General features: G+C 60.3%; 2 protein-coding genes across 3 annotated transcripts; one reads left to right on the top strand and one right to left on the bottom strand.

The window, feature by feature from the left end:
- Positions 1–2,711: 2,711 nt before the first annotated feature.
- On the bottom strand, positions 2,712–6,147 carry ACTG1 (actin gamma 1). Of its 2 annotated transcripts, none has more exons than XM_039500877.1 (6): positions 6,015–6,147; positions 5,224–5,357; positions 4,871–5,110; positions 4,144–4,582; positions 3,775–3,956; positions 2,712–3,674 (listed from the first exon to the last, which is right to left on the bottom strand). In XM_039500877.1, exons 2-6 carry the CDS (start codon positions 5,344–5,346, stop codon positions 3,531–3,533), a joined length of 1,128 nt encoding a protein of 375 aa, XP_039356811.1. In that variant the 5' UTR covers positions 5,347–5,357; positions 6,015–6,147; the 3' UTR covers positions 2,712–3,530. The 2 variants fall into 2 exon arrangements, with proteins under 2 accessions (XP_039356811.1, XP_039356810.1); XM_039500876.1 differs by having other exon boundaries at positions 5,224–5,354.
- A 13,465-nt stretch (positions 6,148–19,612) lies between these two features.
- On the top strand, positions 19,613–26,230 carry FSCN2 (fascin actin-bundling protein 2, retinal). Its single transcript, XM_039500480.1, has 5 exons — positions 19,613–20,695; positions 24,558–24,714; positions 25,093–25,214; positions 25,523–25,690; positions 25,771–26,230. The coding sequence occupies exons 1-5, from the start codon at positions 19,873–19,875 to the stop codon at positions 25,974–25,976; spliced, it is 1,476 nt and encodes a 491-aa protein (XP_039356414.1). The 5' UTR covers positions 19,613–19,872; the 3' UTR covers positions 25,977–26,230.
- The last annotated feature ends 1,182 nt before the right edge of the window (positions 26,231–27,412 follow it).

Here is a 27,412-nt window from a genome sequence, read left to right as displayed (position 1 = left end):
CCCAGCTGCCATCAGGAGTCAAGACCAACAGACTCAGGCGGGGTCCTCAGCCCCAAGACTGAGCCCGTTGCCTCGTGGAAGCGCTGAACTCCGGGGCACGTCATTACAGCTGGGGCTTCACAAAGCATGAACCCCTCTCACTGTTGCTAAGGGCACATAAGAATCTCTGTAATGGTGGGAAAGGCAAATGCAGAAACGACCTAGGCAGGAGGCCTTGGCAATGGAGAATAAAAAAGGCAAGGAAAGTAAGGGCCCCTGGAGAATCTCCTAAAGAACGCCCAGGTTCTGGCTAGCAGAGAGGGACAAGGGCCCAGGTGACCAATGGAAAGAAGGAGCCTAAATACCTCTGTGGATCTGGACCAAGCAACCTTGTTTAGTTCTGCTTTTCAAATCATGTGATTTTGCTTTTCTCCTTAGCCTAGGACTCCAAAAACGCCTGTAAGGTAATAGGCCAGTCCTGTACCCCTGCAACCTCCCCAATATCCTGCGCTTATTGCCCTCCCTCCCTGCCCCAACCCCACCATACTCGTTACCCCACATCATACATGCCCCAGGAGTGGCCGGTTACCACCTTATTTCTATTTGCAAAGAGACTAAGTGGCTGAGAAGGAGTCAGTTCATCCGAGCGCTATTGTACAAAACCCAACTGCAACGCGGATTTGCCACAGCAGCTTGTGTGTGAGGAGGGAAATGATGTTCGACTGTAAGCCCAGTTGCCATGGTGCTTTAACACAGCAGCACCACTGTTTAACATTTAACCGCAAGGTTTTGAACAGTGGTACAGCAGTAATTAGAGAAGCAAATGCAAGAACCTAATTGCAGCTCTGCCACTGACTCACTGCATGACCTTCAGTATTTCAATTAATTAGCATCTCGTCTTCTCCCCCGTTGAAGAGGAGAACAATACTTACCATGCAGGGATTTTGTATGAGTTAGTTTGTGCAGCACATTGAAATTTACAGCCCTCTGTTGAATGCTCCATGTTATGGAAACCATCCAGTTTTCCACATGGCGCCTCTGCATATGGCTGAAAACTCATCTCTGCCTGCCATCAGGAAACTCACTAACGCTAAGCCCTAAAAGTGAGCTGAATATTTCAAACCCTATAGGGTTCCAGCCCTTGGCACTTTCATCCTTATTTATGCTGGGCAAAACTAGGCACAAACTCTCTGAATTCATCAACTTCCAATGACCCTGCCAAAGAGCAATTGAAGTTTGAGCTACATACAAACTGAAATGGGTTGTTTGCAGGATCCCACCTGAACACAGGCCAGAAGCATTACTAGGGTCAAGACCTGTGCATGGGGCATCAAGGCCCCTAACTCTTGCAACCATTACACATGCAGTAAAAGGAAGGTTCAGGAAAGGAAAAGGAAATTGCAGGTAGCGAAGCACATTAACATGCTTATACTACTTAATCAGACACCAAACTGCACATTTAAGACAAAGTGAAAGCTGAGGGATGCTCCCCAAGACCAGCAGCTGATGAGTTTCTGATGGGGGAAGGGGAATAATCAGGCATCTACTTATTGCTCTGGGCACCAATATGGCAGCAGCTTGAGCAATTAAAAGGGAAGAGTTGAGTCAGCACTGCTAGGGAGGTGGATTAGCCCTCCAGCCAAGCTCCAAGGACTGTGGGTCTGTTATGGTGCCTTTCACAGCAGGAGCCCCATGAATAATGGTGTGAACTCATTAGCAGGGAGGAAGAGCTGTTTCTTGCCCCTCCATTAGCTTGGGGGGTGGAAAGGTGAACTCCAGCAGGCTTGCTAGCCCTAGCAAGTCCACTCCTACCTTCAAGAGCCACCAACTGATGTTAGTTACACAGCTGAAGGTCTTGTGTATCCTAGAGGCCTATTCACCCTGCTTTGCTCTTTATACAAAATTCTAGATGGCTTAACAAGTCAGAAACCATAATGGACCTTCAGTATCCCTTTCCCCCCTGCATAAACCAGTAGGGCCTGATCAGTGTTGCCTAATGACACCAACAGCATAACTGATCAACATAAGCTAAGGGATGTTTCTCCTACCTGCACTAGGGAAAAGTGAGAGACTAACTTGAAATTATTCTGATGCCTGTCCATCTAGACCTGTGGTCCCCAAACTTTTCCAGGTGGTGGGTGCTGGATTATGAGCCACTGAGGACTGTGGCAAGCAGACAAGCATCTGCTGGAATGCCACAGAGAAGCGGCAACATCAAGAGGCGTTGCTGCCAAAAATCAGTGGCAACACATCTGTGACGCTGCTTTTCAGCAGCATTTTTGCAGTGAGGCTGCTTGCTGACACAGCGTTTTGGCAGATGCTTGTCTGCTGGCCAGTAGGTGGCTGCACATGATGCCCTGGTGCCTGTAGGCACCATGTTGGGGACCCTGATCTAGACCAAGGCAGGCTGGAGACATTATCTAATTAGCTTTTTCTTGGAAAGGAAATTCTACTGTTAGACCTCTAGTAGGCTTCTGCAAGCAAGATTCGAGAGGATCGAGTCATTGTCGGCACAAAAGCTAGCAACTAAGGTAGGAAAGGAGGTTTAGCTTTAGAGCCAGTGTAGGCCAAGGAAGCCTGTTTTAGCTTGACAAATTGAGCATTCAGGCAAGACTGTACAAGAAGCCTGAGAATGTCACTGCATGTTTAACAAACCTTGCACACTATTTAAATCAAACCCAGTACTTGGACTCCAAGATCCTTCCCCCCTTCTGAAGAGAGACACCCATGGAGTAGTTTACTGCAGCGCTTTTATTTTTCCTTACACAATGATGTGTTGGGCATTACAATTTCTCAACTTCAGGATGACTTACAAATTTTGGTTTTCTACTGTCATGTGAGAACATTAAGGCAACATACAAAAATCTTACATAAATTAAACTTGGTGTAAAATTTACAGGTGTAAATGCAAAGTTTCAGCAACTCAAGTTGAGTAACTTTAGCCCCAAGGATGTTCTGCTGGAATACAGGAGGGGAAGAAAATGAAAACTGGTTCATAAGGCTTGAATGCAATGTTTCCAGCCTTGCTAGAACGGCAGCAACAGAAGTAAGTTCTCTGATGAACTCCTACCAGCCTCTATACCAAAATCTGGAATACTCAGCGCTTTGTGTAGTGGAAGTCTGACCTCTGATACCCTGTACAAATCAGTCTCAAGCCCTGCAGAGTTTAAACAAGGTGTCACTAGTCAATACTAGCCAGCTACCAGAACTACAGTGTCACAGGCCATTCTCTTCCACAAAGACAAGTTAACCTAGCATTTAGGTCACAAGAGCTATGGCACCTGTACCAAGGTTTAGGTCAGATATGTACAGGGTATATGCTAAAATGTACACCAAGGGAACAGTTAACTTGAATACAGGGTCAAATCAGTGACAGCTCAATCCACCACTGATCTTTGTCTCAGATCAAGACTTTCCAAGGGCAAGTTTCTTTTGAAAGAAGGCTTAATTCCAGTTTTATGAGGCTAGCATGAAGTGTATAGATTTGCCCAGGCAAATGTATACTATTGAAAATTCATGCAGCAAATGCTGTGCATCTGCTAGCAGTCCATTTAGAAGCATTTACGGTGGACAATGGATGGGCCAGACTCATCATATTCCTGCTTGCTGATCCACATCTGCTGGAAGGTAGAGAGAGAAGCCAAGATGGAGCCACCAATCCAAACCGAGTATTTACGTTCCGGTGGAGCAATAATCTAAAAGTAAACAAGGAGGAGAAGTTAGTCAGTCATCAACACTGCCTGTCTAGATAGAGCCAATGAGTTCTGGATGGTGGCTATTCTTTCAGTTGTTTACCTTAATTTTCATTGTACTGGGTGCCAGAGCAGTGATTTCCTTTTGCATTCTGTCAGCAATTCCAGGGTACATTGTGGTACCCCCAGACAATACTGTGTTGGCATACAGGTCCTTTCGAATATCTACATCACACTTCATGATAGAGTTGAAAGTGGTCTCATGAATGCCACAGGATTCCATACCTAGAGACAGGATGGTCAGACTTAGTACACAGGTAGTTACTACACTACAAGAGCACCATCCCAACCCCAGCTTTAGGTTGCAACCACAGGCTCACTGGAAAGCCAACACTTGCAGTTCAGTGATTCTCATAATCAGTGGTCCAGACAAGGTAGGATTGGTCCTCAATATGGTTTAGCAGATACTTACCAAGGAAGGATGGCTGGAAGAGGGCCTCTGGACACCTAAACCTCTCATTGCCAATGGTGATCACCTGACCATCAGGAAGTTCATAGCTTTTCTCCAGGGAGGAAGATGAAGCAGCAGTAGCCATCTCCTGTTCGAAATCCAGTGCAACGTAGCACAGCTTTTCCTTTATGTCACGGACAATTTCCCTTTCAGCTGTTGTGGTGAAGCTGTAGCCTCTTTCTGTCAGAATCTTCATGAGGTAGTCTGTCAGGTCTCGGCCGGCTAAGTCCAGACGCAGGATGGCGTGGGGCAGAGCGTAACCTTCATAGATGGGCACAGTATGGGTAACACCGTCACCAGAGTCCATAACAATACCAGTGGTACGACCAGAGGCGTACAGGGACAACACTGCCTGGATAGCAACATACATGGCTGGTGTGTTGAAGGTCTCGAACATGATCTAGAAAGAGAAAAGTTCTATTTCACTACAAGAAATGAAAATCCCTCAAACCAATGTTAGAAAACATGCTGGCATGCAAAAATTGATGTGTTGAGAAAGGAAAAGCAAAGAATGCAGGCAGAAATAGACAAATAAAAGAAACCTGGGAGTTCAGGAAGGAAATGCCAGGAGGAGTACAGAACCCTGAAAATATTGAAAGAACACTGTGTTTTTAAAAGATGTCAACTCAAGAGATGGTTTGTGAAACACAGATGAAGGCAGATCACTGTTGTACTGCAGCAAGTGTACCTGTGTCATCTTCTCTCTGTTGGCCTTGGGATTCAGGGGAGCTTCGGTCAGCAGAACAGGGTGTTCCTCAGGTGCCACACGGAGCTCGTTGTAGAAAGTGTGATGCCAGATTTTCTCCATGTCATCCCAGTTGGTGACAATGCCGTGTTCAATGGGGTACTTCAGAGTCAGGATACCTCTCTTGCTCTGGGCCTCATCACCTACGTAGCTGTCCTTCTGCCCCATGCCAACCATGACCCCCTTTAACACACAACAAGACCAGCTGTAAGTTCCAGAGACCCATCTCTGCAATACCAGGCAGCATACTGGAGGGCTCTCATTGAGCCAGAGCAGGCCCCTGCTTGGCTACTCACCTGGTGTCTGGGGCGTCCGACAATGGAGGGGAACACAGCCCGAGGCGCGTCGTCGCCCGCGAAGCCGGCTTTGCACATACCAGAGCCATTGTCGATGACAAGCGCTGCAATTTCCTCTTCCATCGTGGAGTCTGCTGGGAGAGGAGAGCAGAGCCTTGGCGCCAGGGCTCTTCCAGGCCCCCTGGCCAGCAGGGCTGGGCTGCCCTGGAGTGACACTCCCCAGCCAGGCCGCCCACCCGGCCCCGCGAGGCTGCGCTGCACGCAGGGCTCCACCCAGCCCACGTGGGAGCTCGAGCAGCAGGGGCTACCCGGGAGCCGCCCCCTCCCCCGCACCGCGCCCCGCCCACAGCCCCGGGGGCCTGTTGCCAGAGCAACGAGGAGGCTGCAGGCGGCAGAGCCCAGCTGCCGCTGCGCCCCCTCCCCCACCCGCCAGCCCCGCCCCGGCGCTTTCCCCGGCGGCCGCAGCCCCCCATTCAAATCTCCCGCTCCGTTGCGTCACCACCCTCAGGACCAATCACAGGCCCTGCCAGGCCAGGGCCCGCCCACGGACTCGCGCCATTCAAACGGCTGGCCAGGCGATACCACCGCGAACCGGACCGGGGGGGGGGTAGTAGAAGCGCAAGCGCTGCCCACGGGCCCGCCGGGAGAGGAGCCCGGGCCCGCCCCCTCCGGCGAGGCGGCCGCAATGGGCGGCTCCGGGGCTCCGGCCGGACGGGGTCTGGCGGCAGAGGCCGGGCGCCCCGCGGACGGGCCGGCCCAAGGCCCAAGGGGCCCAGGGGAGCGGGCCCTACCTGTGCGGCGGAGGCTCCTCTCGGGGCTGGGAGACACGAGGCTGCTAAGTCCGCTGCCGCTGGCTGAGTGAGACCGTGCAGCGCTCAGCCCCGCCCTTTTATACCCGGGGGCGCCGGCCCCGCCTCGCCGGCCGAGAACATAGCCATATATGGAGATCTTTCAGAAACACGCGCTCCCATTGGCTGGCGCGGCCCAGGCCACGTGGGGTGGCTGGCAGGCCTGGCCCCGCCTCCCTTGCTCAGCCTGCCCTGGAACCTGCATCGAAAAGGAGCCGGGGGAGGGGAGGGGAGGGGAGGGGGGCGCGGGGGTGCAGCGGGGCCCGGGGGTCCCGTTCCCCCGGCAGCCGCGGCGGGGTGCGCCCTGCCCAGCCCCAGCGCAGCCCAGCCACAGCCGGAGCCAGGCGTCTCAGTCACAGCTCAGCCCGCTGCCAGCACCCCGGGCCCTGCACCGTGCGCCCCAATGGCACCCCCAGACCGTGCGCCGTGCGCCCCTATAGCACCCCCAGATCCTGCACGGTGCGCCCCAATGGCACCCCCAGGCTGTGTGCCCCAATGGCACCCCCAGACCATGCGCCCCAATAGCACCCCGAGACCCAGCGCTGTGCGCCCCTATAGCACCCCCAGATCCTGCATGATGCGCCCCAATGGCACCCCCAGGCTGTGTGCCCCAATGGCACCCCCCAGACCATGTGCCCCAATAGCACCCCGAGACCCAGTGCCGTGTGCCCCATAGCACCCCCAGATCCTGCATGATGCGCCCCAATGGCACCCCCAGACTGTGTGCCCCAATGGCACCCCCAGACCCAGCACCGTGCGCCCCTATAGCACCCCCAGGCTGTGTGCCCCAATGGCACCCCCAGACCATGCTCCCCAATAGCACCCTGAGACCCAGCGCCGTGCGCCCCTATAGCACCCCCAGATCCTGCATGATGCGCCCCAATGGCACCCCCAGACCCTGCACCGTGTGCCCCAATGGCACCCCAAGATCCTGCACTGTGTGCCCCTATACCACCCCAGATCCTGCACGATGCGCCCCAATGGCACCGCCAGACTGTGTTCCCCAATGGCACCCCCAGACCCAGCACTGTGCACCCCAGTAGCACCCCCAGACCCTGCACTGTGTGCCCCAATAGCACCCCCAGACCGTGCACCCCAATGGCACCCCCAGACCAAGCATCATGTGCCCCAATAGCACCCCTGGTCCGTGTGCCCCAATGGCACCCCAAGATCCTGCACTGTGCACCCCAATAGCACCCCCAGAGCCATGTGCCCCAATAGCACCCCCAGATCCTGCACCGTGTACCCTGATGGCACCCCCAGACCGTACACCGTGTGCCCCAGTGACACCCCTGGGCCTTGTACCGTGCACCCCAATGTCATCCCCAGACCCTGCATTGTGCGCCCCATGGCACCCCGGCCTTGCGCCCCAATGGCAGCCCCAGACCCCACATTGTGTGCCCGAATGACACCCCCAGGCCCTGTGCCACGTGCCCCATTGGGACCCCCAGACCCTGCACCTTGCGCCCGAATGACACCCCAGGCCTGCAAAGTGTGCTGCAATGACACCACCACCCATAGCAGGCACTGGGTGCCCAAAGGTATCACTGCCCCATGCCAGGCACTGGGTGCCCTGGTGGTGACACTGTCCCAATGGCACTGCCAGCACATCCTAGTGACACACCCACCCCTTTCCAGCCCTGGCATGTCCCACCCACAACACATTGCAGTCCTGCCAATCGCAGTACGACCCCACCACACATCTTCATCCTAATGGTGCTGCCCTCATGTCCCAGCAATGACGCCATCCTCTAATCCCCCAGACCCTCATCTCACTCTGACAGTGCCCCTGCCCCTGTGCCCAGAGCCACCCCGGCACTGCCACTTCAGCTGTGCTGCCGCTTGGGAGCGGCATGGCTGCATTCTCACCACACCCCTGCAATCAGGCCCTGCAACTCCATGGCTTAATTCAGGGCAATTAGAGTCCTGTAGTGCCTTTCCTTCTGATGGATTCCAAAGCACTTTACAGTAGGGACTGGTGTCTCTAGATGGGGGTAGCGCTTGGTTAATATGGATTGCCATCTTCAAAGGGATTTACAAACATTAACTAATTCATGTTTGTATGTGGTTGTTTTCATGGGCTCTTTGAGTGCCTCAGGGAGACATTGCCGGGACGAAATACCATGCAGTCGGCTCCTCTTGTGCATCACAGTTGCAAGATAAAGCAAATACCAAGTTACTCAGGTTTATTCAGGCTTCAGTGCCCAGCCCTACTTTCGAGTGCAGCAGGCCCTCAGCTAGGGGATTAAGGGAACACCGAATAAATATGGATAATGGAGGACATGGTCAATGTAATTAAAAACCAGGGGAGGTGGAACAGGGAGTTTTGCGTAAATGTGATTTGATAAGCAAGGTTGAATTGAATATGCAAAAAGCAGCAGTGAAATGCAGCCATCTCTGGAGTGAAGGGTGACACAGCAGGCCCAAGAAAGAGCATCGTTGTGCCCAAGCACATCAGGGTACAAAGTGTCTCGGATGTGTCCGTGCAGCCGGAGCTCAGTTTCTGACGCCTCTTCCCAGAGTAAGCCGCGGTACTCAGCATATCTACCCGGATGGGAAGAGTTTAGCCTGACCTGCTAGGATCTGCTTCTTTGGTTCCGAGGAATCTAGGTCAGTCAGGCTGGGGAGATGATTACTAATTGTCGATTGAAATCTCTCCATAGGATACGTGCATACAGGGGCTGGAGATGGAATGAAACGTGGGATGTGACTCTTTGCAGGGCTGTTCTGCCTGTTAGCCTATTGGCTGGGTGAGTCGGTATCATTATCCCCACTTTACGGTGGGGTAAATGGAGGCTGAGAAAGGTGAAGCGTTTTGTCCAAGGTCAAAGGTCAGCAGCAGAGCTGGAGCCCTGATGGCTAGTTACTGCTGTCACCGCTCTGCCTTAAGGGATGTTGAATGAAAACGCTGAATTGATTCCGGGCATGGCAGTGTGCGGCCTGCAACCCTGGTTACCGGGGCTCCTCCGGTCAGAGTGACTGAAACGGCTGCTCTGGAGGGTCAGTCCCCTGCATTTGTAATATCACCTTTATTAGTGCAGAGACTCAACCCCCGTGTGGAGAAAGGACCATGTCTCCTTGTCTCCAGAGCCCTGAGCACAACAGGTTGGTGCTACATCAACAAATACCTGTCATTAGCTTTAAGCAGGAAATGTAAGATTCATTATGGCAAGCCAGCGTGTACAAATGAAATAATACACAGCTGGATTAGGTGGAGTAAAGACCGACACAGGAGCCGACACAGTATCATCGCAGAGGAGGAGGAGCTCGGAGAAGTTCCTGGCATGAGGTATGTAGGGATCTGGGGTGGGGCTGGAAGTTACTATTTGGATGAGATCTTTGAAATGGGGAGGGGGTTCTTTAATATTCGATATTGGGTGATGAATAACCAGCTCGTGTTTGGCTGGCTGGCCTGTTGGGTTCCCTCTAACAATAGAAGAGGCTGTTTTCCTTTCCTGTTACAGCCCAGGACACCTCCAGTGCATCTAGGAAAAACACATAATCTTCCATCACTCAGACCCCTGGGCCTTGGGGGGGAAATGGGTTAATCACCTAGTTAGAGGAAACAGCCATTATTCATCGCCACAGCACTAACAGGCTTTTACAGCCATACTCCAGAGGTGCTGATGGAAACCAGCTATGCCTGTTGGGATAGAGCAAGGGAGAGGGGCAGCTGCTGCTGTTAATTGTTCTCCTGTCCTGGCTGAATGGCCTGCAAAACCCTGTTTGCAGACAAGGGCCTGGATAGCCTGTTGCGCACAAGCAACACTAGCACCAGCCAGGTAAACTGCTGGGCCCTTCCCATCCCCTTTCTCCACACGCAGCCAGCCAACCAGCCCTGTGCAGGTTCCCGTGACTCGTCCCCTCCCACGGACAAGTAACCTGTTTCTCTTCCTCTTGCCCAAACTAGAACGCAGACTGCCAGCCCCGCCAATCCCCACGGAGTCAGTGTTAGTGCGTCTGAGTAACTCCAGATCAGATCCTGGGCGGGGCAGGACTAGCCCCCAGGTGAGCAGAATGACCCGCTGCTGGGCAGAAAACGAATCTGCCTCTTTTAGACATACAGAGAAATGCTCAGATAACCAGTCTGACCTGCTGCCCCTTTACCCAGATCAACTTGGATACCTCCTTCCCATCCTAAATCCAGTCCTCCTCGGGTATGGCTGCCTTCCTCTCTTCCCACCCTCCCCACTTCGGCGGGCTGTGGTACCCATCCTTCCGCTGGAGCAGTCAGGGGCAAATGGGCATCAGAGCTGGCACAGGGGTATCACAACAGCCCGCTGTCTGGCTCAAGGCTGTGTGTGCTGGGCGTCAAACCCAGCGATCCCAAGCTGTGTTAAAAGGACCTTGTTAAGGTTTCTCCTACTGCACTGTTGTTTTCTCCCTTCAGGGACTGATCCTTTCCCTCCCATAGTTATTTAAAAAAGAAACAAGTGGCCAGGAATTTAGCAACAATACACACAAAATGTGTGACTTCATCTAGGTGGCCCCAACCCCCCAGTGTAAGGTATGAGGGGCAGGGCCTGACTCCCACCCCTGTGTGGGGTATGAGGGGCAGGGCCTGACTCCCCCGCTCCCCCCTGTGTGGGGTATGAGGGGCAGGGCCTGACTCCCCCGCTCCCCCCTGTGTGGGGCATGAGGGGCAGGGCCTGACTCCCCCGCTCCCCCCTGTATGGGGTATGAGGGGCAGGGCCTGACTCCCCCTCTCCCCCCTGTATGGGGTATGAGGGGCAGGGCCTGACTCTCCCGCTCCCCCCTGTGTGGGGTATGAGGGGCAGCTCCCCCCACTGTGGGGTATGAGGGGCAGGGCCTGACTCTCCCGCTCCCCCCTGTGTGGGGTATGAGGGGCAGCCCCCTCCCCCGCTGTGGGGTATGAGGGGCAGGCCTCCCCGGTGCAGGGTATGGGAACAGCCCCGCCGGTAAAAGGGAACTGCACTGTTTCGCTCTGCCCTGCCGTGCCCAGCTGGTGAGGTCCCCGCCCCAGCCAGGCTCTCCCCAGAATGTGTCACTCGCCGGCAGCGTGACGTGCAGAGGGAGCCGCCTGCATCGAAACCTGGTGGGTGTGGGTAGCTGGTGGAGCTTGCCCAGGTGGCACCAGGAGGCAGGACAGAGCCTGTGGCATGTCTATATTTGGTGATTTCAAGCTGCTGGCTGGGAGCCAGGCCTGTGTGAGCTGGGAACCACCCACACCTTGCAAACACACCCGGCTGGCTCCGGGGCTGGACTTCGGCTCCCTGCCTGGTGATGGGGAGAGATCGGGGGCAGATAGGTGCATTCTTAAAGCAGGCGTCATTCCAGCAGTGCCATAGGGAACAGCCCCGGTGCCGACTCCCCAGGGACAGCAATAGGGCACCCAGCTGCCCCCAACATCTCTGCCCTCCACAGCCACAGGGGCCCCGTGGGTCACCATGACACACTCACCGGCCATGTCCTCTGCCCTACCAGGAGCTGGGGGAGACGGGGGGTGGGGGGATTGGCAGGAGTCAGGGGAAATCTAGGGGTGAAGGAGATGTGGGGAGTGAGAGGGAGGCAGGACAGGGCCGGGGTGATTTGGTAGGTGGCAAGGTTTGAGGGTGCGGGGGGAGATCTGAGGGTGAAGGTAGTCAGAGATTTGGGATGTGGGGAAGGGGGAGTGTCTTCCATTTGGTCCTTTCCTGGTTTCCCCCAGACCATGCTGCACCATGACCTTTCCTGGGGCGCAGCCTGTGGGCAGGCGGTCCTTGTCCGTGAGCGCCAGTTTCTGTAGCGCTGGGAGGGGCCGGGGGGGTGTCCCTCAGTGGCTGTGCAGAGCAGGGAGCAGAGCCCTGAGCAGATGCCTGGCCCCCCGGGGACAGATCAGCTGGCACTTTGGAGGAAGGGGGCATCTCTTCTTCCTCACAAGACACCCCCCTCCCCGGACAGGTGCCAGCCCCAGGCAGTTTGGGGGACTCTCTTTGCTGGAAGTGGCCATGTGATGGGAGCATCGGAGCCAAGCAGCCCCTGGTGTCTGTGTCACCAAGTCACCTGATCCCGCCCAGCCAGTGCCACCTGGCGCGCTTCCTGCCCAGCGCCCACCCTGCGCACAGGCACCGTCTGCTCTCCCAGGCTTGCCTGCTTCCGGCTCTGCCGCCCAGCTCTGGGGGAGGGGAGTGCTGACCCCTGCTCTCACCCAGGACACATGGAACCCGAGCTGGGTTGCTCTTCCCTAGGGCCCTGGCTGCAGCCCTGTGGTTGCTCATCCCGTCCCAGACCTGGGCTTGCTGGGAGTGAGCCCCATGCTGCCCGTGTGCTGGGCTGGGCTGCCTTGGTGCTGATCTCCAGTCCCTCCCCAGGGGCGCAGCTGGAGGGTTTGCTGCCCAGCCCATGGCTCTGACAGGCAGAGTTCAGCCTGGTTACATAACTGCTCCTCTGCAGGGAACACAGAGCCACCCTGCCAGTGCAGCCAAGGTGTCTGCCCGCCCGCTGCCTCCACAGGGCCACGGCTCTGACGGGCAGGCTCCCGGCGGGCACTGCATAACCCTTGTGATGCGCAAAGTGGAGTCTAGCATGCCAGCTCCCTCAGGAGCTCCCCTCTGCAGAGGATCACGTCCCCCAACTCCGAGCAGGGATATCTCGCTGCGGACGAGGGGCCAGGCTGCCTGGAGAGAAGGAACCTTAAAGACACATGCTGAGCAAATAGCATTTCAGCGTTGAGTCATCTGCAGCTTCAGGGCCTATAGCTGGGGTCAAGAGGAAACTCCCCGACCCCACATCCATGGCTACACCACCACAGGCACAAACCCCCCGTGTGTCACCTAAGCAAGGGGGCCTTACGTGGCATCCCATTAGGCCATGGCAAAATGTTCAGCCCAGCTGCATGATGGGGTTTTTCCACCTCCCTCTGCAGCAGCCAGTGGCAGGACTCTGGGCAAGAGGGACCGTTCTGCCCCACTGGATTCCCCACTCACTCGGCTGAACAATTTGCTGTGTGCTGAGCCTCAACTCAGCGGGGCCCTGCTCTCCCCTGCGCTGCAGCTGAGCAGGGTGTCTGGCGGGGGGGAGGGGGGCGGTCTGGCCCTGTCTCCAGCAGCATCGTACATCGAATTGTCACGAGCCTGCACCCGTCGACCGCCACAGCGATGCTGCCCGGGGGCAAGGCCGGCCCGATGCTGGGCGGCACATTGGAAAGGAAGGCTGGAGCGGATCGGGGTGGGGGATCCCCAGTGCCCCAGGCAGGTGCTGGGAGCTGTTTTGCCCCCGTCAAACAGCATATTTCAGTTCTGCAAATGCAGAACAGCAGCAAGTCACTTCCCTCTGAAAGGTCCGACCCAGGCAGGGAAAAGTCCTGCCAGTAAAGGAAGAGCTGAGGACAGCCCCACAGCCAAGCTCCCTGCCCCCCTTTGGCGGTTTCACTGGCAGTTCTCCTCAGTGAGTCTTCCTGGGCCCTGGCTCCGCTGGGCAGAGCAGCCAGCTATTTAAAGACCATGCTCCAGTCTACTACCATGCTATGAACAGGGGCTTTGTGTCTCCATGTTTCCCAGGCGAGGCGGGGCGGGGCGGGGCGGGGCGGGGCGAGCCACTCCTCTCTTGCTCCCTCCCCTGCTCCGACCCCAGGAGCCAGGGAGAGACATGGGCAGGGGGTGGACAGGAACGCAGGGCACGGTGGGGCACAGCCTGCACTCTCCAAAGGCCCAGGGATGCCCCCTGGAACGAGCCACGGCTGGTCCCCGCCCTCAGGAGGGAAGTTTTTCTCAGGTGAGAGCGAGAAGAGTCGTCTGCCGAGAGAGCCGATGGACGGCCTTGAGTTTTCCCAGGAATATGAGTGTTTACAAAGTGCCATCCAAGTGATTTCCCTGTGTCCCAGCCAGGCCAGGCCAGGCCAGGCCGCCGCTCTCCCTGGCTCCTGTCCTGGGACAACTTGGGTGTCACTAACGAAGAGTGGAAATAGCCTGCGAGATAATCGCTTTGGGTGTAAATTCTGTTGGGTCAAGACGGAGTTAAGTCCTTGGGATGGAAGAACTGACCTGAACCTTCCCCTGGCCTAGAGCAAACTCAGACATTGCCAGCCCAGAGCCAGGACCCCGAGCTCAGGTGCCAGCTGTCAACGGTGTTTGGAAAGAACCCCCTGCCCCCAGTTTTGGCAAGACGAAAGCCCAGTACCCACCCGCATGGCGTCTCTGCCAGTCTCCGCATCCCAGCCTGGGAGGTGTTGGGCGCTCACAAGAAAGCCAGACGGATGCACTAAAGTGGCTGGAAGGAGCAGCTGAACTGACCCTTGCAGCCCATGTCCTGGGTTCAGCAAGGCCTGGTCTGCAGTGGCTGGGCCTGGAGCCTCTGTACCCCGTACGTGGGCCTGGCACCTGGCCTTATCCTCCACCCTGCGGGCAGCGGGTGGCTGCAATGTCCGGAGTGGGTGTTCATGACCAGGTGAGGTTGCCTGGCTCATTTCACCTGGGACAGGACCCACGTCAGCTTTGCATACTGGGCTGTGGGGGGCTCAAGGCTGCCACATTAAAATCTCCACCCTCTCGTCTCTAGGGCAGTGCCCAGATGTGCTCTCAGCCGTGGGGCTAGAGGGAAGGAGGGAGGGATCGGGGTGTAGAATGGCGGGAAACGCACTGATTTCCTGTCTGGGCCGCTTGAGTATCAGCCTTCTGCCTTCAGCTTTCTGGCGTCTTCCTGGCAGAAGCATCAGACTGTAAGAGCAGGCTTGGTCCTCCGAGGTCTGCTGTGCAGCCGGGAATCTTACTTCCAGGAACACCTCCGATGACGCAGCCTCTTCCAAATGCCTTATTCATCGTGATGCAGCTACCGGCACCGCAACCCCCTTGACCTCGGTCTTGTGCCAATAGATCGATAGCCCTGGCTAGAGCCCCAGTGCAGGGGGGTGCAGCTCTGCTGTTGGCCCCCGCCCAGCTCCGTCCCGGCCCAGCTGTGCCGATGGCCTGGGGTGGCTCCTTAGCTCTAGGACAGAGCTGGCAGACACCGATCACTGAGCCAGCCTGCGGCCCTCGCTAAGGCCAGCGCTGAGGGACAGCGGAGTCACCCCTGGCCCCAGTACAGGGTCAGCTCCCTGGCTGGGTTTGCCTGAGGAAAGCACAGCCAGAAATGACGTCGGAACCGCCCCAGAGCCTAGCCCAGCCGCTCCGGTGAGCGTTAGCCGCCCACTTCCCAGGGGACGGAGAGCAGAGGGCCGGGGGGGGGCTGGGGCCCTGGCCTAGGCAGGCTTAATATGTTGCTTCTGAAGCCCCTCTGGGGTTGATGTTCATTTGGGATCCGGAAGCCAAACAGCCGATAAGGAGAGAAGCTCCAGGCCTCACCCTGCGAGGGGGCCAAGCTCCCACAGAGCTGCAGGTGCTCAGCGCCCCCAGGACCAAGCCACGTCCCCAGCTAAGAACACTCCCACCCCACCCCTGTTTGCAGAGACCCTCTGGCAGCCCAGGCACTCCAAGGGCTGCTGGCCATCAATCGCAGGCCCCAGGGGCTGGTAATTTTCGGGACCCACCCACCCCGGTTAACACAGAAAACCACACACCAGTAAGGGCCCACCCAGCCCGTCGTGCATTACGTCATTTCTGGCCAGCTCACCCACCCCCAGCCCATCCCCATTGGCCCAGCCAGCACAGGGTCTGCCAGGAGGATTTCCCCAGAGCCTGGGGGAGCTCTCGCTAGCCAAGCGCAGCTGGGCCTGCTCCGTGCACGGATGGGAGCCCCCACGCCTCCGTGCCTTGTTTGCACAAAGCGAAGGGAAGATTCTGGGTTGGTTTCACGCTGCCTTTGCACGGGTACAGATGGCTCCCTAAGGCTGGGGGTCGACAGGACTAGAGGTGCTCTCACCGCTCCCCAGACAGCGCCCCCATCTGCACCCCGCTCACCTCCCCTCTCTCCGGGAGAGCTCTGCTCGCACAGAGCCCGGGGCCGGGGCACTGTAGTTCCATGTGGAAGCCACCAGGTGGGTCCCTGGTGCCCGACAGCCGCTGTCCTGGCAGCCTCACCCCCGCTGCAGCGTGTGCACATAAGGCCAGCGCCGGGGACCTCGTGCTGAGGACAGCCGCGGGGGTTTGCAACTCTTGCTACATCGCTGCAGCCTGAGCTCCAGTGCCCTGCGCCCAGCTCGGCGGTGGGCACCAGGCCAGGGCAAAGGGGAACTCAGCAGGATTACGGGGAAGAGCAGTGCGCCGGGAACAACCCTAGCTCCAAACCAGGGACATGGGATGAGTTGCTCAGTTCTCAGCTTGTTGCTTCTGGAGTTGGGCTGAGGGGTGTGGTTTGCTCAGGCTCTCTGGCCTGGGAGGTTTCAGCATATGCAGGAGACTCTAAGTGCTTTATAGACGGTTAGCTCAGGAATCGCTTCACCTGCCACAGGAATGCAGCCACTTCTGGGGTAGAACCCAGCAATGATTTAACAGCCACACAACACAACTGTTTTGGACAAGAAGTGAACCCTGGATCAGACACTGCAGGGGCAGTCTGGATCCCTCCACTGTAGGCTGGCTATAAATGGGATCAACTAAAAGGTGGAAGAGGGATTTTTTAAACTGATCCCGCTCCTATTCCTGTCCAGACGGGGGCTCAGAAATGTGCCTTTTGCCATCCTTCCAGGGGCAGGTGGCAGAGACATCTCCACCCACTAACAATCCTTGAGGGGTACCCAGTGGGTGGGGGAAAGGAGCAGGCAGCTGTGGCTAGACATGGTGAAGTGCCCGCCCAGGCGTGTGTGCTCACACCCACCCCGCAATCCCAGCTACAAGGGATGGCACTAGCTTGGTTTCTTCTGCAGCTCTGATTACCTACGGTTGGATTCTGCCCTCCGCTCCAGCCCAGCAACCCCACTGGCTCCAGGCGCTGAATTTGACCCATAATCTTTTAGCCTCTCCGAGCCCAACAGAAACCCAGGTCCCTGCTCATTCCCCCCCTTCCCGTAAGCCGCCGGGGGGGCGTGCTGGGGTGGATGGCGGGTGTGTCCGAGGAGCAGGCCTGGAGGGCAGCAGTGGGCCCTGTGAAATACTGGCGCGGCTGAGTTCCAAACATGCCAGCAATCCAGCGCTGGCCAGCCCCCAGCCCAGCCCGGAAACACAACCTGCCTGCCGCGGATCCATTACAGCGCTGCCTCCCTTCCAGCGGGCGTGACAAGCGGCGGTTACACTAACCCTTGGCCGTGCGGCTCAGGTAACGTGCACCTGGCTTCAGGCAGGCGAGGAGCTGGCCACGGGCGGCTGTAAGCGGAACCGCCAAAGAAAGCGAGAACTCAAGCATGAAAAAATTATTAGGCAACCAATCCCCTGGACCTATTTTCAGGAACAATGGCTGCCTCTTGGGCCCGCTGCAACCCGAGTCGCCCGTCAGCCAGCGGCTGCCCGAGCAATCAGAGCCTGGGCCTGTGGGAGCGAAACCATTTACCCAGACCAAGGGAGCTGCTCACCGGGCCCCGGCCCAAGGAATCGGCCCCTCCAGCCTGCCATTGCTGATCCCCAGCGACCCAGCAGAGCGCGGCTGAGTCCCTCGGCTTCCCTGCTGCCTGCAGCGGTTGCTAGGGCAGCTTAACCCCTCTCCAAGTGTGGCGCAGCTTCCCTCTTCCCCTTCAGCACCTGCAGCTTGGTGCCCAGCACTACACCAAGCACTGGAGGCCCCGGCCAGGATCAGGGCCCGTTGTGCTCGGAGCTGCACAAACTCACAGTAATGGAAAGACCCTGCCCCAAAGAGTTAAAATCACAACAGAGATGGGTGGGAGGGGAAACTGAGGCACGGAGCAGTGCAGCGACTTGCCCAAGGTCACCCAGAAGCTTGGTGGCAGAGCCGGCAATAGAACCAGGTTTTCTGAGTCCCACCCCAGCGCCCCGTCTGCCCATGGCCACTCACGCTGCCCAGTCTGGTTCCTTGGCTGGGAGATCCAGTGCATCTGAGCCCTTGCGCGAAACCCAGCCCCAAACTCTTTGTGGGCTGGCAAGTGGAGGTGTGGCCTCGTGGGAGTGATGCTGGGAGCAGCCGAGCATCTCACACTCTGTGCCAGGAGGTGCTGAGCGCTGCGGGGTCCAGCCAGGAGGGAAGCAGGGAAGCATCGAAGGAGCACATCCTGTTATGCACACCCACTTGGACACTTGAGGTGGTTTCTTATCACCCCTGCCGAGACGCCCTGGCCCTGCCTCTGGGGTCAGCGCTTACCCCGCGCAGGGGGCCGAGCAGCCCCAGCCCATCCAAACCCCACTGCGCGCGCCAGCCGGGACTCGCACCCACAGAGCCCGGGGGAGCGACACCACAGGGCTGGGGACGGCCAGGCCAGGCCGCAGCGCAGGCCCCCTGGCTTGGCTTCATCCCATGCTCCCATGGGCCACCCTCCTCCCCACTCAGACCCTGCCGCCTGCCACCCCATCCACCCCCCTGCTCTTTCCTCATTGCCGGCCGAGGCCCCGTTAGCTGCTCTTCTCCACCCCACCCCCCGCCCGAGCCGTAACAAGGAATTTTTGCGCCTGAGGCAAGGGCCGGCTCCAGGCTCTTCGGCAGCGGGTCCCTGAGTCCCTCTCGGAGAAAAGGACCCGCTGCTGAATTGCCGCCAAAGAATGAATGAAGCAGCAGCAGCAATTCGACGGCAGGTCCTTCCCTCCGAGCGGGACTCAGAGACTCGCCGCCGAAGAAGCGGTGGTGGCAGAGCTGCCACCGAAGCGCCGCCGATCGCGGTAGAGCTGCGCCCCTCTGCTTTGCCTGGCCCTTGCTACGGCTCTGCCCCTCGCCCTCTCCCGGCTGTCAGGCTCCGCCTGGCTGGGCAATGGCCCAGCTGGGCTCACAGCCTAGGGCCACAGAGATGGGCCCTCCCCCTGCCCCAGGATGGCAGCCATGCTGGCCCTGGCCGTTTGCACCCCTGCTATGTCCCCTTGCAAACTCCCATGGCCCCCGGGCTGGGGCGACTGCCCCCCGGGGTACTAGCTGCCCCATGCCAGGTGGAGCTATTTGTGGGGCTGTTCGGCCACGGGGCATCCTGGGGGCCGCCTGGGCTGGGGGAGGATTTGGAGCAGCAGGGGGTGCAGGACAGATGGAGGCCAGAGGCCCAAAGGGGGATAAACGGTTTAAACTAATCAAAGGGCCGGGCTAATTGCTAAGGAGCTTAGCGGCTGGGCCAGCCTGCGGCTGGAGGTGACCTCCTGCCGAATCAGAGACGCCCGTAACCCTAGCCGGGTGCCCACGGGAAGGCAGCGCGGCCCCGGCAGGGGCGGATCGGGTTGCGGCCCAAGTTTTCCACCTGAGGCTCGGCGGCTCAGAGGAAGGAGGCAGAACCTGCCGCCGCGGGAAGAGCTCGCCGGCCGCGGAGCGGTCAGGGACGCAGACACCAGCCGCGGCCCCAGCCCCAGTGGGACAGCCTGCGAGGCCGGCCCAGCAGAGCCGAACACCGGAGCAGAGGCTCCATCAAAGGCCCATTGTCTCCCGCATCAACCCCCTCGCTTGTGTCCGCACAAACCCTGCAATTGAGCCCACTGAAATCCAGGCGAGCTCTGTAATCTTAGCTGGGCCTCACTAACGCCGGCATTTCTGCACCTGGTCACCCAGCAGGAGAGACGCCGGAGGGAGCAGGAGGTGCGGTGCTGCTGGCTGTGGGGCCAGACGCCCAGACGAGGTTGGCATTCCGGGCTGCAGGTTAGATGAAGGCAAGCGAGGCTGCACCTGGCGGAGAGGGACCAGGAACTGGGGCAGCGGCAGGTCAGTGTGGCTTGGACTGAGGCACTTTGCTCTAATCCAGGTCTGCCTGGGGCCGGCTGCGCGTGGGAGTGAGTGAGTGAGCACGCACCCACCAGTCCTCAGCAGGGCTGGGAGAACCTCGGCTCGCGCCCCACTCCCCGGGAACCGACAGAAGATGCCAACCAACGGTATCCACCAGGTCCTGAAGATCCAATTTGGCTTGATCAACTGCCAGAACCGCTACCTGACGGCCGAGAGCTTTGGCTACAAGGTCAACGCCTCGGCGCCCAGCCTGAAGAGGAAGCAGATATGGACCCTGGAGCAGGACGAGGCCGACAGCTCCGTGGTCTTCCTGAGGAGCCACCTGGGCAGGTACCTGGCCGCTGACAAGGACGGGAAGGTGTCGTGTGAAGCCGAGAAGCCGGGCAGAGACGGGCGCTTTGCTATTGTCACCCAGTCGGACGGGCGCTGGGCACTGCAGTCTCAGCCCTACAAGCGCTTCTTTGGGGGCTCGGAAGACAGGCTGTCCTGCTTCGCCCAGGCCGTCACCGAGGCCGAGCTGTGGACCGTCCACCTGGCCATCCACCCGCAGGCCAACCTGCTGAGCATCAGCCGGAGGCGGTACGCGCACCTGAGCGCCCTGGAGGACGAGATCTCCACCGACAGCAACATCCCCTGGGGTGTGGACGCGCTCATCACCCTCACCTTCCAGAACCAGCGGTACTGCCTGCGGGCCTGCGACAACCGCTACCTGCAGAACGACGGCGCCCTGGTGCCGGAGCCCGGCCCGCGCACCGGCTACATCCTGGAGTTCAGGGCGGGGAAGCTGGCTTTCAAGGACTGCAACGGGAAGTACCTGGCGCCCATGGGACCCACGGGCACCCTGAGGGCCGGGAGGAGCTCCAAGCCGGGCAAGGACGAACTCTTTGATCTGGAGGAGAGCCACCCGCAAGTGGTTTTCCTGGCGTCCAATGGCCGATACGTCTCCATCCGGCAAGGTAAGTGCCCCCCCTTGCCCCCTTCCCTCCCCATGGGCAGCTCCCCTCTAGAGATGCCAACGGAGTCTGTGTCTATGATCTATGGGGCGGGAGGGTGCCCTGCCCCCATACACCTCAGCACCTAGAACCGGTGCTTCCTGGGTGCCACCCTGCCTGTTGCAATGGCTCATCAGCCAGGCCAGCTTGGAGGGACCTGCCGGGGGCTCCGGGCCCTCTGGGCTCGTGCGGGTCCGGGGCTGCCTGGTCAAGGCTCTCCTGGCTCCTCCCCCCCCTTTCGCTGTGGCATTTCAAGTGCACTCCCCACCCCTTCCCGGGCTCCCTCTCTGTCTGGGGTGGGGGCACGCCCCACTCACACTGCCAGCCCACGCTCGGGTCAGATTCCCAGGTGGCCCTGCAGTGGGCCTGGCTGGCGGGGGGGCTGACACTCACCCTTTCTCCAGCTGCGCTCCTTCGTGGCATTGGCACCCGAGCCGTCTTTGCTGAGAGGGGCTCTCCTGCCGTCTCCCTAGTCACGAGCTGCCCCTCTGGCTGGCACCCACGCCGCACGGTGGTTCTTCAATAAACCACATCCCTGGGCCACCAGGTAGTGACCAGCCAGCTCCCTGCTGCACCTGGAGCCCATCAGCCCCGGGGAAGCTGGTGTTCTCTCCTCCCACGCAGCAACAGCCCTGCGGATCCTTTTGCCTGGTATCCTGGTAGCTAATAATCCCCCCGTCCGTGGCACGGCCCGCGGAGCGGCCCCAGGGGCAGTGACCCGTCTTACTCAGCAGCCTGCTGTCCCGGAGCCCACAACAGCTCATAATCCTTCTCCAGCCCTGTTTGCAATCAGGCGCTAGAGCCAGGCCCAATGCACCTGGCCAGGTGCAGACTGTGGTTTCCAGGGGAACAGACGAGGGTCCTGCTGACAATCACTTTCCATGCACCGCAGCCCCATGCCTGCAATCCTCACTGCTGCAGCTGCTGTTGTTACTCCAGGGCCTGGGACCAGCGACAGGCATTTCGGGGGCAGCGTCTTTGGCACAGCGGGAGACTTTTCTCTCTGCACAGCAGCTCCCTGCATGCTGAGCCCCGGCAGGCCTTCCCAGAGCCTAGCCCTGGCAAGCCGAAAGGCTATCAAAGGCGGCCCCCAAGCCGGTCCCTTCCCCTCCAGGAGCTGCCCTGGAGCTGCAGCAAGCAGTGCCCGCTGCCCAGCCCTGGGTTGCCGGCTGCCCCGTGTCAACGTGGGTTGCGCTCACCCAAGTTAGTGCCGGCTGGAGGCCACTGCAGGCCTTTTGCCTCTGTCCTGCCAGGCTAGCGTGCAACCCCACACTAACAAATGGGAGTGCACAGGCCCCAGGCTAGTGTGCAACCCCACACTAACAAACGGGAGTGCACAGGCCCCAGGCTAGCGTGCAACCCCACACTAACAAATGGGAGTGCACAGCCCAGTGCTAGTGTGCAACCCTACACTAACAAATGGGAGTGCACAGGCCCCAGGCTAGTGTGCAACCCTACATTAACAAATGGGAGTGCACAGGCCCCAGGCTAGTGTGCAACCCCACACTAACAAACGGGGGTGCACAGGCCCCAGGCTAGCGTGCAACCCCACACTAACAAATGGGAGTGCACAGGCCCCAGGCTAGTGTGCAACCCCACACTAACAAACGGGAGTGCACAGGCCCCAGGCTAGTGTGCAACCCCACACTAACAAATGGGGGTGCACAGGCCCCAGGCTAGCGTGCAACCCCACACTAACAAACGGGGGTGCACAGGCCCCAGGCTAGCGTGCAACCCCACACTAACAAACGGGAGTGCACAGGCCCCAGGCTAGCGTGCAACCCTACACTAACAAACGGGGGTGCACAGCCCAGTGCTAGTGTGCAACCCCACACTAACAAACGGGGGTGCACAGGCCCCAGGCTAGTGTGCAACCCCACACTAACAAAGCAGGCTCTGCGTGCGAGTGAGAAAAGCCCGCCAGGGAGCAGATTTCCACATACACTTGGACCAGTGGCGACGGCCGACAGTGGCCATCCCAGGAGGGGCCGGTGTCTCCCGGGCCCAGCTGCGTGTTGGGGTGAAGCTCCCGTGTTGTGGAGCTGGAGAACGTGCACCAGGGTGCCATGGAGCTGGGGGGGGGAGCAGGGACCTCCCTTGGGGCAGCGTGGCCATGGAGGTGAAGGATGGTGCGGAGGTTCCCGCTGTTTAGCGGCTGTGGGGGGTCAGAGCAGAGGACATGGGCTGGCTCCCCCGTAGCAGTCATGGCTCAGGTCCAGCCCTGGCGGATTTCAAGGGAGCTTGGGGGGGGGGGGGACATGGGACAGGCCCCGGTCTCCGAACCAAGGCCTGATCCCCCCACAGCGGCCCTGGGGGCCATGGGAGGCCATGCCCAATTGGGGGGCTGCCCCTCCTGCCCCATCCTCCCTGCCAGCAAAGGAGACCCAGAGGGGCAGGGGCTGCCCAGCGCCTGCCTCCCTTTGCACCGAGCCACCTCCTCTCCCTGCCCGGTGAGTCAGCCTGGGCCATATGGGCCCGACGGGGAACAGGTGGCAGCGGGCGACGCTCCCTCCGCCAAGGGGCGCGTGCAGGCGGCGCTTTGCTCGCTGCTCCATTGCCATGGTAACCTGGCCCCGCAACCCGGCCTGCGCACCACGGGGGGGGGGCGGGGGGAGAGTGCTGCAAGGGGGTGTGTGAGAGCAGGCGTCTGGGTGTGTGCGCATAGGTTGTGTGGGTGTGTGTACACGTGTGTGTGAGAGTCTGTGTGTGGATCTGGGGGGGTGTCAGGGTCTGCGTGTGTGTGCACATGGGGGTGTGTGCACCTGGGGCATCTGTGTGCATGTGTCTGGGTGTGTGTGTGTAGGGGGTCTGTGTGCATGTGTATGTGTGTGTGTGTGTGAGAGCCTGGGTGTGTGTGTGTGCATGTGTAGGGGGTCTGTGTGCATGTGTACACATAGGGGGGATGAGAGACCATGGGTCTCCCCGAGCCCCTCCTGCCAGCCATGCTGCATGGCCTGGCGGTGACGTTGTGCGTGGGGCGAAAAGCTGGTGCTGGAGGGAGACCCACCAAATTCAGGACACTGGTGAGGGGAGACACACACAGGAATCTCCCGGGGCGCAGCAGCCAGCCATTGCCAGCACGCCCTGTGCCCCCTACAAACTGCAAACACCTCCTGGGGGCAGGGCCCACAACCCCCTGGCTGCAGGCTGAGTGGTGGCTCTCTCGGGCACAGGCAGTGGGGCTGATGGGCACCCCGTGGAGCGCCCGGGTTTGGGGCAGTGAGGGGCGGTGGGGCTGCCCCATGCAGCCAGCGAGCTAACAGCGCTGCTGTGCACGGCCCAAGCAGCTTATGTGCGGGTGACGCTGAGGGCTGAGTTATAAATAGGGGGGTTGTGGTTCTGAATTGCTAAGCAGATGGAAACAACAGCAATCAGGTTAACGAGCCCAATTAGTGCCGATTGTTTGGGAGGATTTGCTGGGCGGGGGGGCGCCCGCAGCTCAGCTGCTCGCCCAGTGGAAAGGGGGGTGAGCGGGGCGTGGCCAGGGCTGTGACACAGAGAATTAGGGCTCCCTCCGTGACCCAAGCGGTCAGCCATGCTCTGCTCGCCCGGGTGCATGCCCTGACAGCAGGGGCTGGCAACGCTGGCTCCTGGCAGGTGCCATGCAGGGATGCTCCCCAGTGCCCCTCCAGCCTGAGCAGCTACACAACACCAGTGAGACCCGGGGGAGACGGGGCCGTGCATCCACATCCTTGTTCTCTATTAATCCTAACCGCAGCCCCTGCTAGCCCAGCCCTGGGCTCTGCCTCCCCCCAGCTCTGCCAGTGCCCCTCAGTCCTGACCCCCAGCCTTGCCCCATGCCCTGCGGCCTCCTCGTTCCCTGCAGGTGTCAACGTCTCAGCCAACCAGGACGAGGAGATGACCCATGAGACTTTCCAGATGCAAATTGACAGAGAGACCAAGAAGTGCGTCTTCCATTCCAACGCGGGCAGCTCCTGGACCCTGGTGTCCCACGGGGGCATCCAGGTCACTGCCACCAGCGTGTGAGTATGTGCGCCGTCCCGCTCGCCCGCCGGCAGCGCCCAGCTGGCCAGCCCTGGAGCCACAGCAAGGCTCCTGTGCCAGGAGCGAGGGCACCAGGGCAGGGGCACCAGCAGGACAAAGGGCCAGTCAGGTCTGGGGCCAGCCCTAGGGGCTGAGCAGGCATCACGGGAGCTGTGCCCAGGCTGTAAAACTCACTGGGGTCGCTGGCTGCTGGAGCGCTGTGCTGGGGGCAGGCACCTCCTGGCCTGGGCCAGTCTGCTGGGCTTGCCAGGCACTGAGCACCAAGGAGATCAGCCGCTGCAGGTGCCCCCTGCCCCGCCCAAGCTGCCCCTTCCAGAGCCCGTCTCTGACTCGGGCTGTCTCGCTCGCCCCCCCAGTGCCGCCAACAGCATGTTCGACATCGAGTGGCGTGGCCGGCGGGTGGCCCTCAAGGCCAGCAACGGCAAGTACATCTGCGCCAAGAAGAACGGGCAGCTGGCCGCGGTTAGCGACGCCGTTGGTAAGTCCTGCTGCAGCCAGGGGATGCAGGAGCCCGGGGCTCAGCGCCTACCGGGCCAGGCCGAGGGCAGCGTTGCTGGGGGGCGGTGGGTGAGAGGGGTTTGCAGCTGCGACGCCCACCCAGTGCCAGCGAGCTCCAGCTGCTGCACCCCCCACGGAGGGTGACGTCCCCCTGGCTGTCCAGGGGCAGGGCTACTGGGGAGAGCAGGGGGTGCCTGGTGCCCAGGCCCTGGCAGAAGGGGTGGCTGTGGCCCCACTGGGCAGGGCTGCCCCACGACCCGCTGCCCACAGCCCTGCCGCGCTCCCCAGGGGAAGACGAGGAGTTCGTCCTCAAGCTGATTAACCGGCCCATCCTGGTGCTGCGGGGCGACCACGGCTTCGTCTGCTGCCACCGTGGCTCCAACCTGCTGGATGCCAACCGGGCCACCTACGACGTCTTCCAGCTGCTCTTCAGCGACGGGGCCTACCACATCCGGGGTGAGTGCCGGGCCGGGCGGGGGGGCGGGCGCGGCCTGGCAGGGCCCTGCCCTCACCCGCCCCCTCCGCTCTCTCCCCAGGCCTCGGCAGCAAGTTCTGGTACGTCGCCAGCAGCGGTGCCATCTGCAGCGACGGGGAGATGGCCGAGGATTTCTTCTTCGAGTTCCGGGAGCGCGGGCGCGTGGCCATCCGGGGGAAGAACGGGAAATACCTGCGTGGGGACCCGGCCGGCACCCTGCGCGCCGACGCCGACTCCCTGCCCCGTGCCACGCTCTGGGAGTACTGAGCCCGCCCCCCACCCCTAGTGCATAGACCCCTAGGGCCCGTGCCAGCTGCCTGGCACACGCCCAGCGACCCCTGCTGCGCGGCAGGGACGGGCACAAGGGGGCATTCCCCCCACCCCCGCTGGGCAGCCGTGAGGGGGTGGGCTGGCTGGGAGGGGCTTGTGGGCTTGCAAGAGATTGACATGGTAGATGCCCGGTGTTAGTGCCGTCCTTGACCCCCCCATGGCTGTGCCCTGTCCCCTCGGCCCCCCCTCGCTGAGCTCATTAAAATCCAGTTGAGTTGCACCTCGGGAGGGGCGCTTGTCTTCCTTCACCAGCAGCGCCCCGCAGCGCCCCTGGCACCGGGCTGGCAGACACCATCCTGGGACAAGGGGCCCCGCCCGTGCCAGGGCTGTGAGCCACAGCAGCACCGCTGGGCAGGCTGGCACCAGGCCCCCCAAGGTATCACCCTGCCTTGGGGGCAGGCAATGGAGCTGCCTGCCACTCGCTCAGCCCCTCCCTGCTCCCCCAGCCCTGAGCAGCAGATTCGGCTTCCCTAGAGCACATTTACCAGCCAAGCCTGGAGAGCAGGGGAGGGGGAGGGGGGCTGCAGAGGGAAGGGAGCTGGAGCGGGTGGGGGAAGGGCTGCAGGGAGGAATGAGGGCCGTGGGGGCTGGGGGGTGGGAGTGGAGCCCAGGGATGGAGCGGGCCCAGTCCCAGCCCCTGGGCGCAGGCAGCTGGCGTCTCCCTGGGCATGTGGGCAGAGTTAACCCTGCCCGAGGAATCCCAGCTATGCAGCTGCTGGGAGCTGCCATACCAGGCGCGTCCTGCCCACCCCACCCGCTGCCAGGGCTGCGCACTCTCGGCCCAGGGGCCAGGAACTGTCACGGTCGCTCCAGCCCAGAGGTGGCTGCACCCTGCTGGCTTAGCAGGCTCCGGCCAGGGTGGCACTGGGAGGCCCCTGGCAGCGTGCGGCCCAGGCGCTGGGCTATGGTGCCCCACGCGGGGCCGGGGCCACGCTGGGGAAGCCGACGGGCTGCAGGCTTCCTGCAGGATCAGGCAGGAGGGATCCTGCCCTGGGCCCCACTCGGAGCCGCGGTTGCTGTGAGCCAAAGCTTGGGGCTGGCGCCGGGGGGCTGGAAATGCAGGGGCCTCAGTGCCCAGCCGGGGCCCCGGGTTCGGAGGGCAGCGCGGGCTCGGCCAGGTGCCACCGGCGCTGTTCCCCAGTCCACCCCCTCGCTCAGCTGGCCCCAAGGAATGGGGTCCGGTCAGAGCAGGGCTCTTGGAGTCCCTGGGTGGGGCAAGCCCAGGTGGGGGGGCACTGCCGCTCCTGGGTGCGGGGGTGGGGGTGGGGGCTCAGCATTTCACCTGCTAAGCAAAGAGCAGGGGAGCGGCTGCAGCCCTAGGGGGATGTGTCAACTGGAGCAGCTCCCCCAGCAGGTTGAGCTAGTGCCCCCTG

The sequence above is a fragment of the Mauremys reevesii genome, linkage group 15, assembly GCF_016161935.1.
Source record: "Mauremys reevesii isolate NIE-2019 linkage group 15, ASM1616193v1, whole genome shotgun sequence".
NCBI classification, from domain to species: Eukaryota; Metazoa; Chordata; order Testudines; family Geoemydidae; genus Mauremys; species Mauremys reevesii.
The sequence above is the reverse complement of the archived record's forward strand: the minus strand, read 5'-3'. Positions and strand labels throughout refer to the sequence as shown.

Excerpts from the sequence above, each read along its gene's own strand:
- ACTG1 (XM_039500877.1), bottom strand. The coding sequence starts at position 5,346 with ATGGAAGAGGAAATTGCAGCGCTTGTCATCGACAATGGCTCTGGTATG. Across the intron at positions 5,111-5,223 it reads TCGGACGCCCCAGACACCAG|GGGGTCATGGTTGGCATGGG; the intron begins GTGAGTAGCCAA and ends TGTGTGTTAAAG. Across the intron at positions 4,583-4,870 it reads ACAGAGAGAAGATGACACAG|ATCATGTTCGAGACCTTCAA; the intron begins GTACACTTGCTG and ends TTCTCTTTCTAG.
- FSCN2 (XM_039500480.1), top strand. The coding sequence starts at position 19,873 with ATGCCAACCAACGGTATCCACCAGGTCCTGAAGATCCAATTTGGCTTG. Across the intron at positions 24,715-25,092 it reads CAGGTCACTGCCACCAGCGT|TGCCGCCAACAGCATGTTCG; the intron begins GTGAGTATGTGC and ends TCGCCCCCCCAG. Across the intron at positions 25,215-25,522 it reads CGCGGTTAGCGACGCCGTTG|GGGAAGACGAGGAGTTCGTC; the intron begins GTAAGTCCTGCT and ends CGCGCTCCCCAG.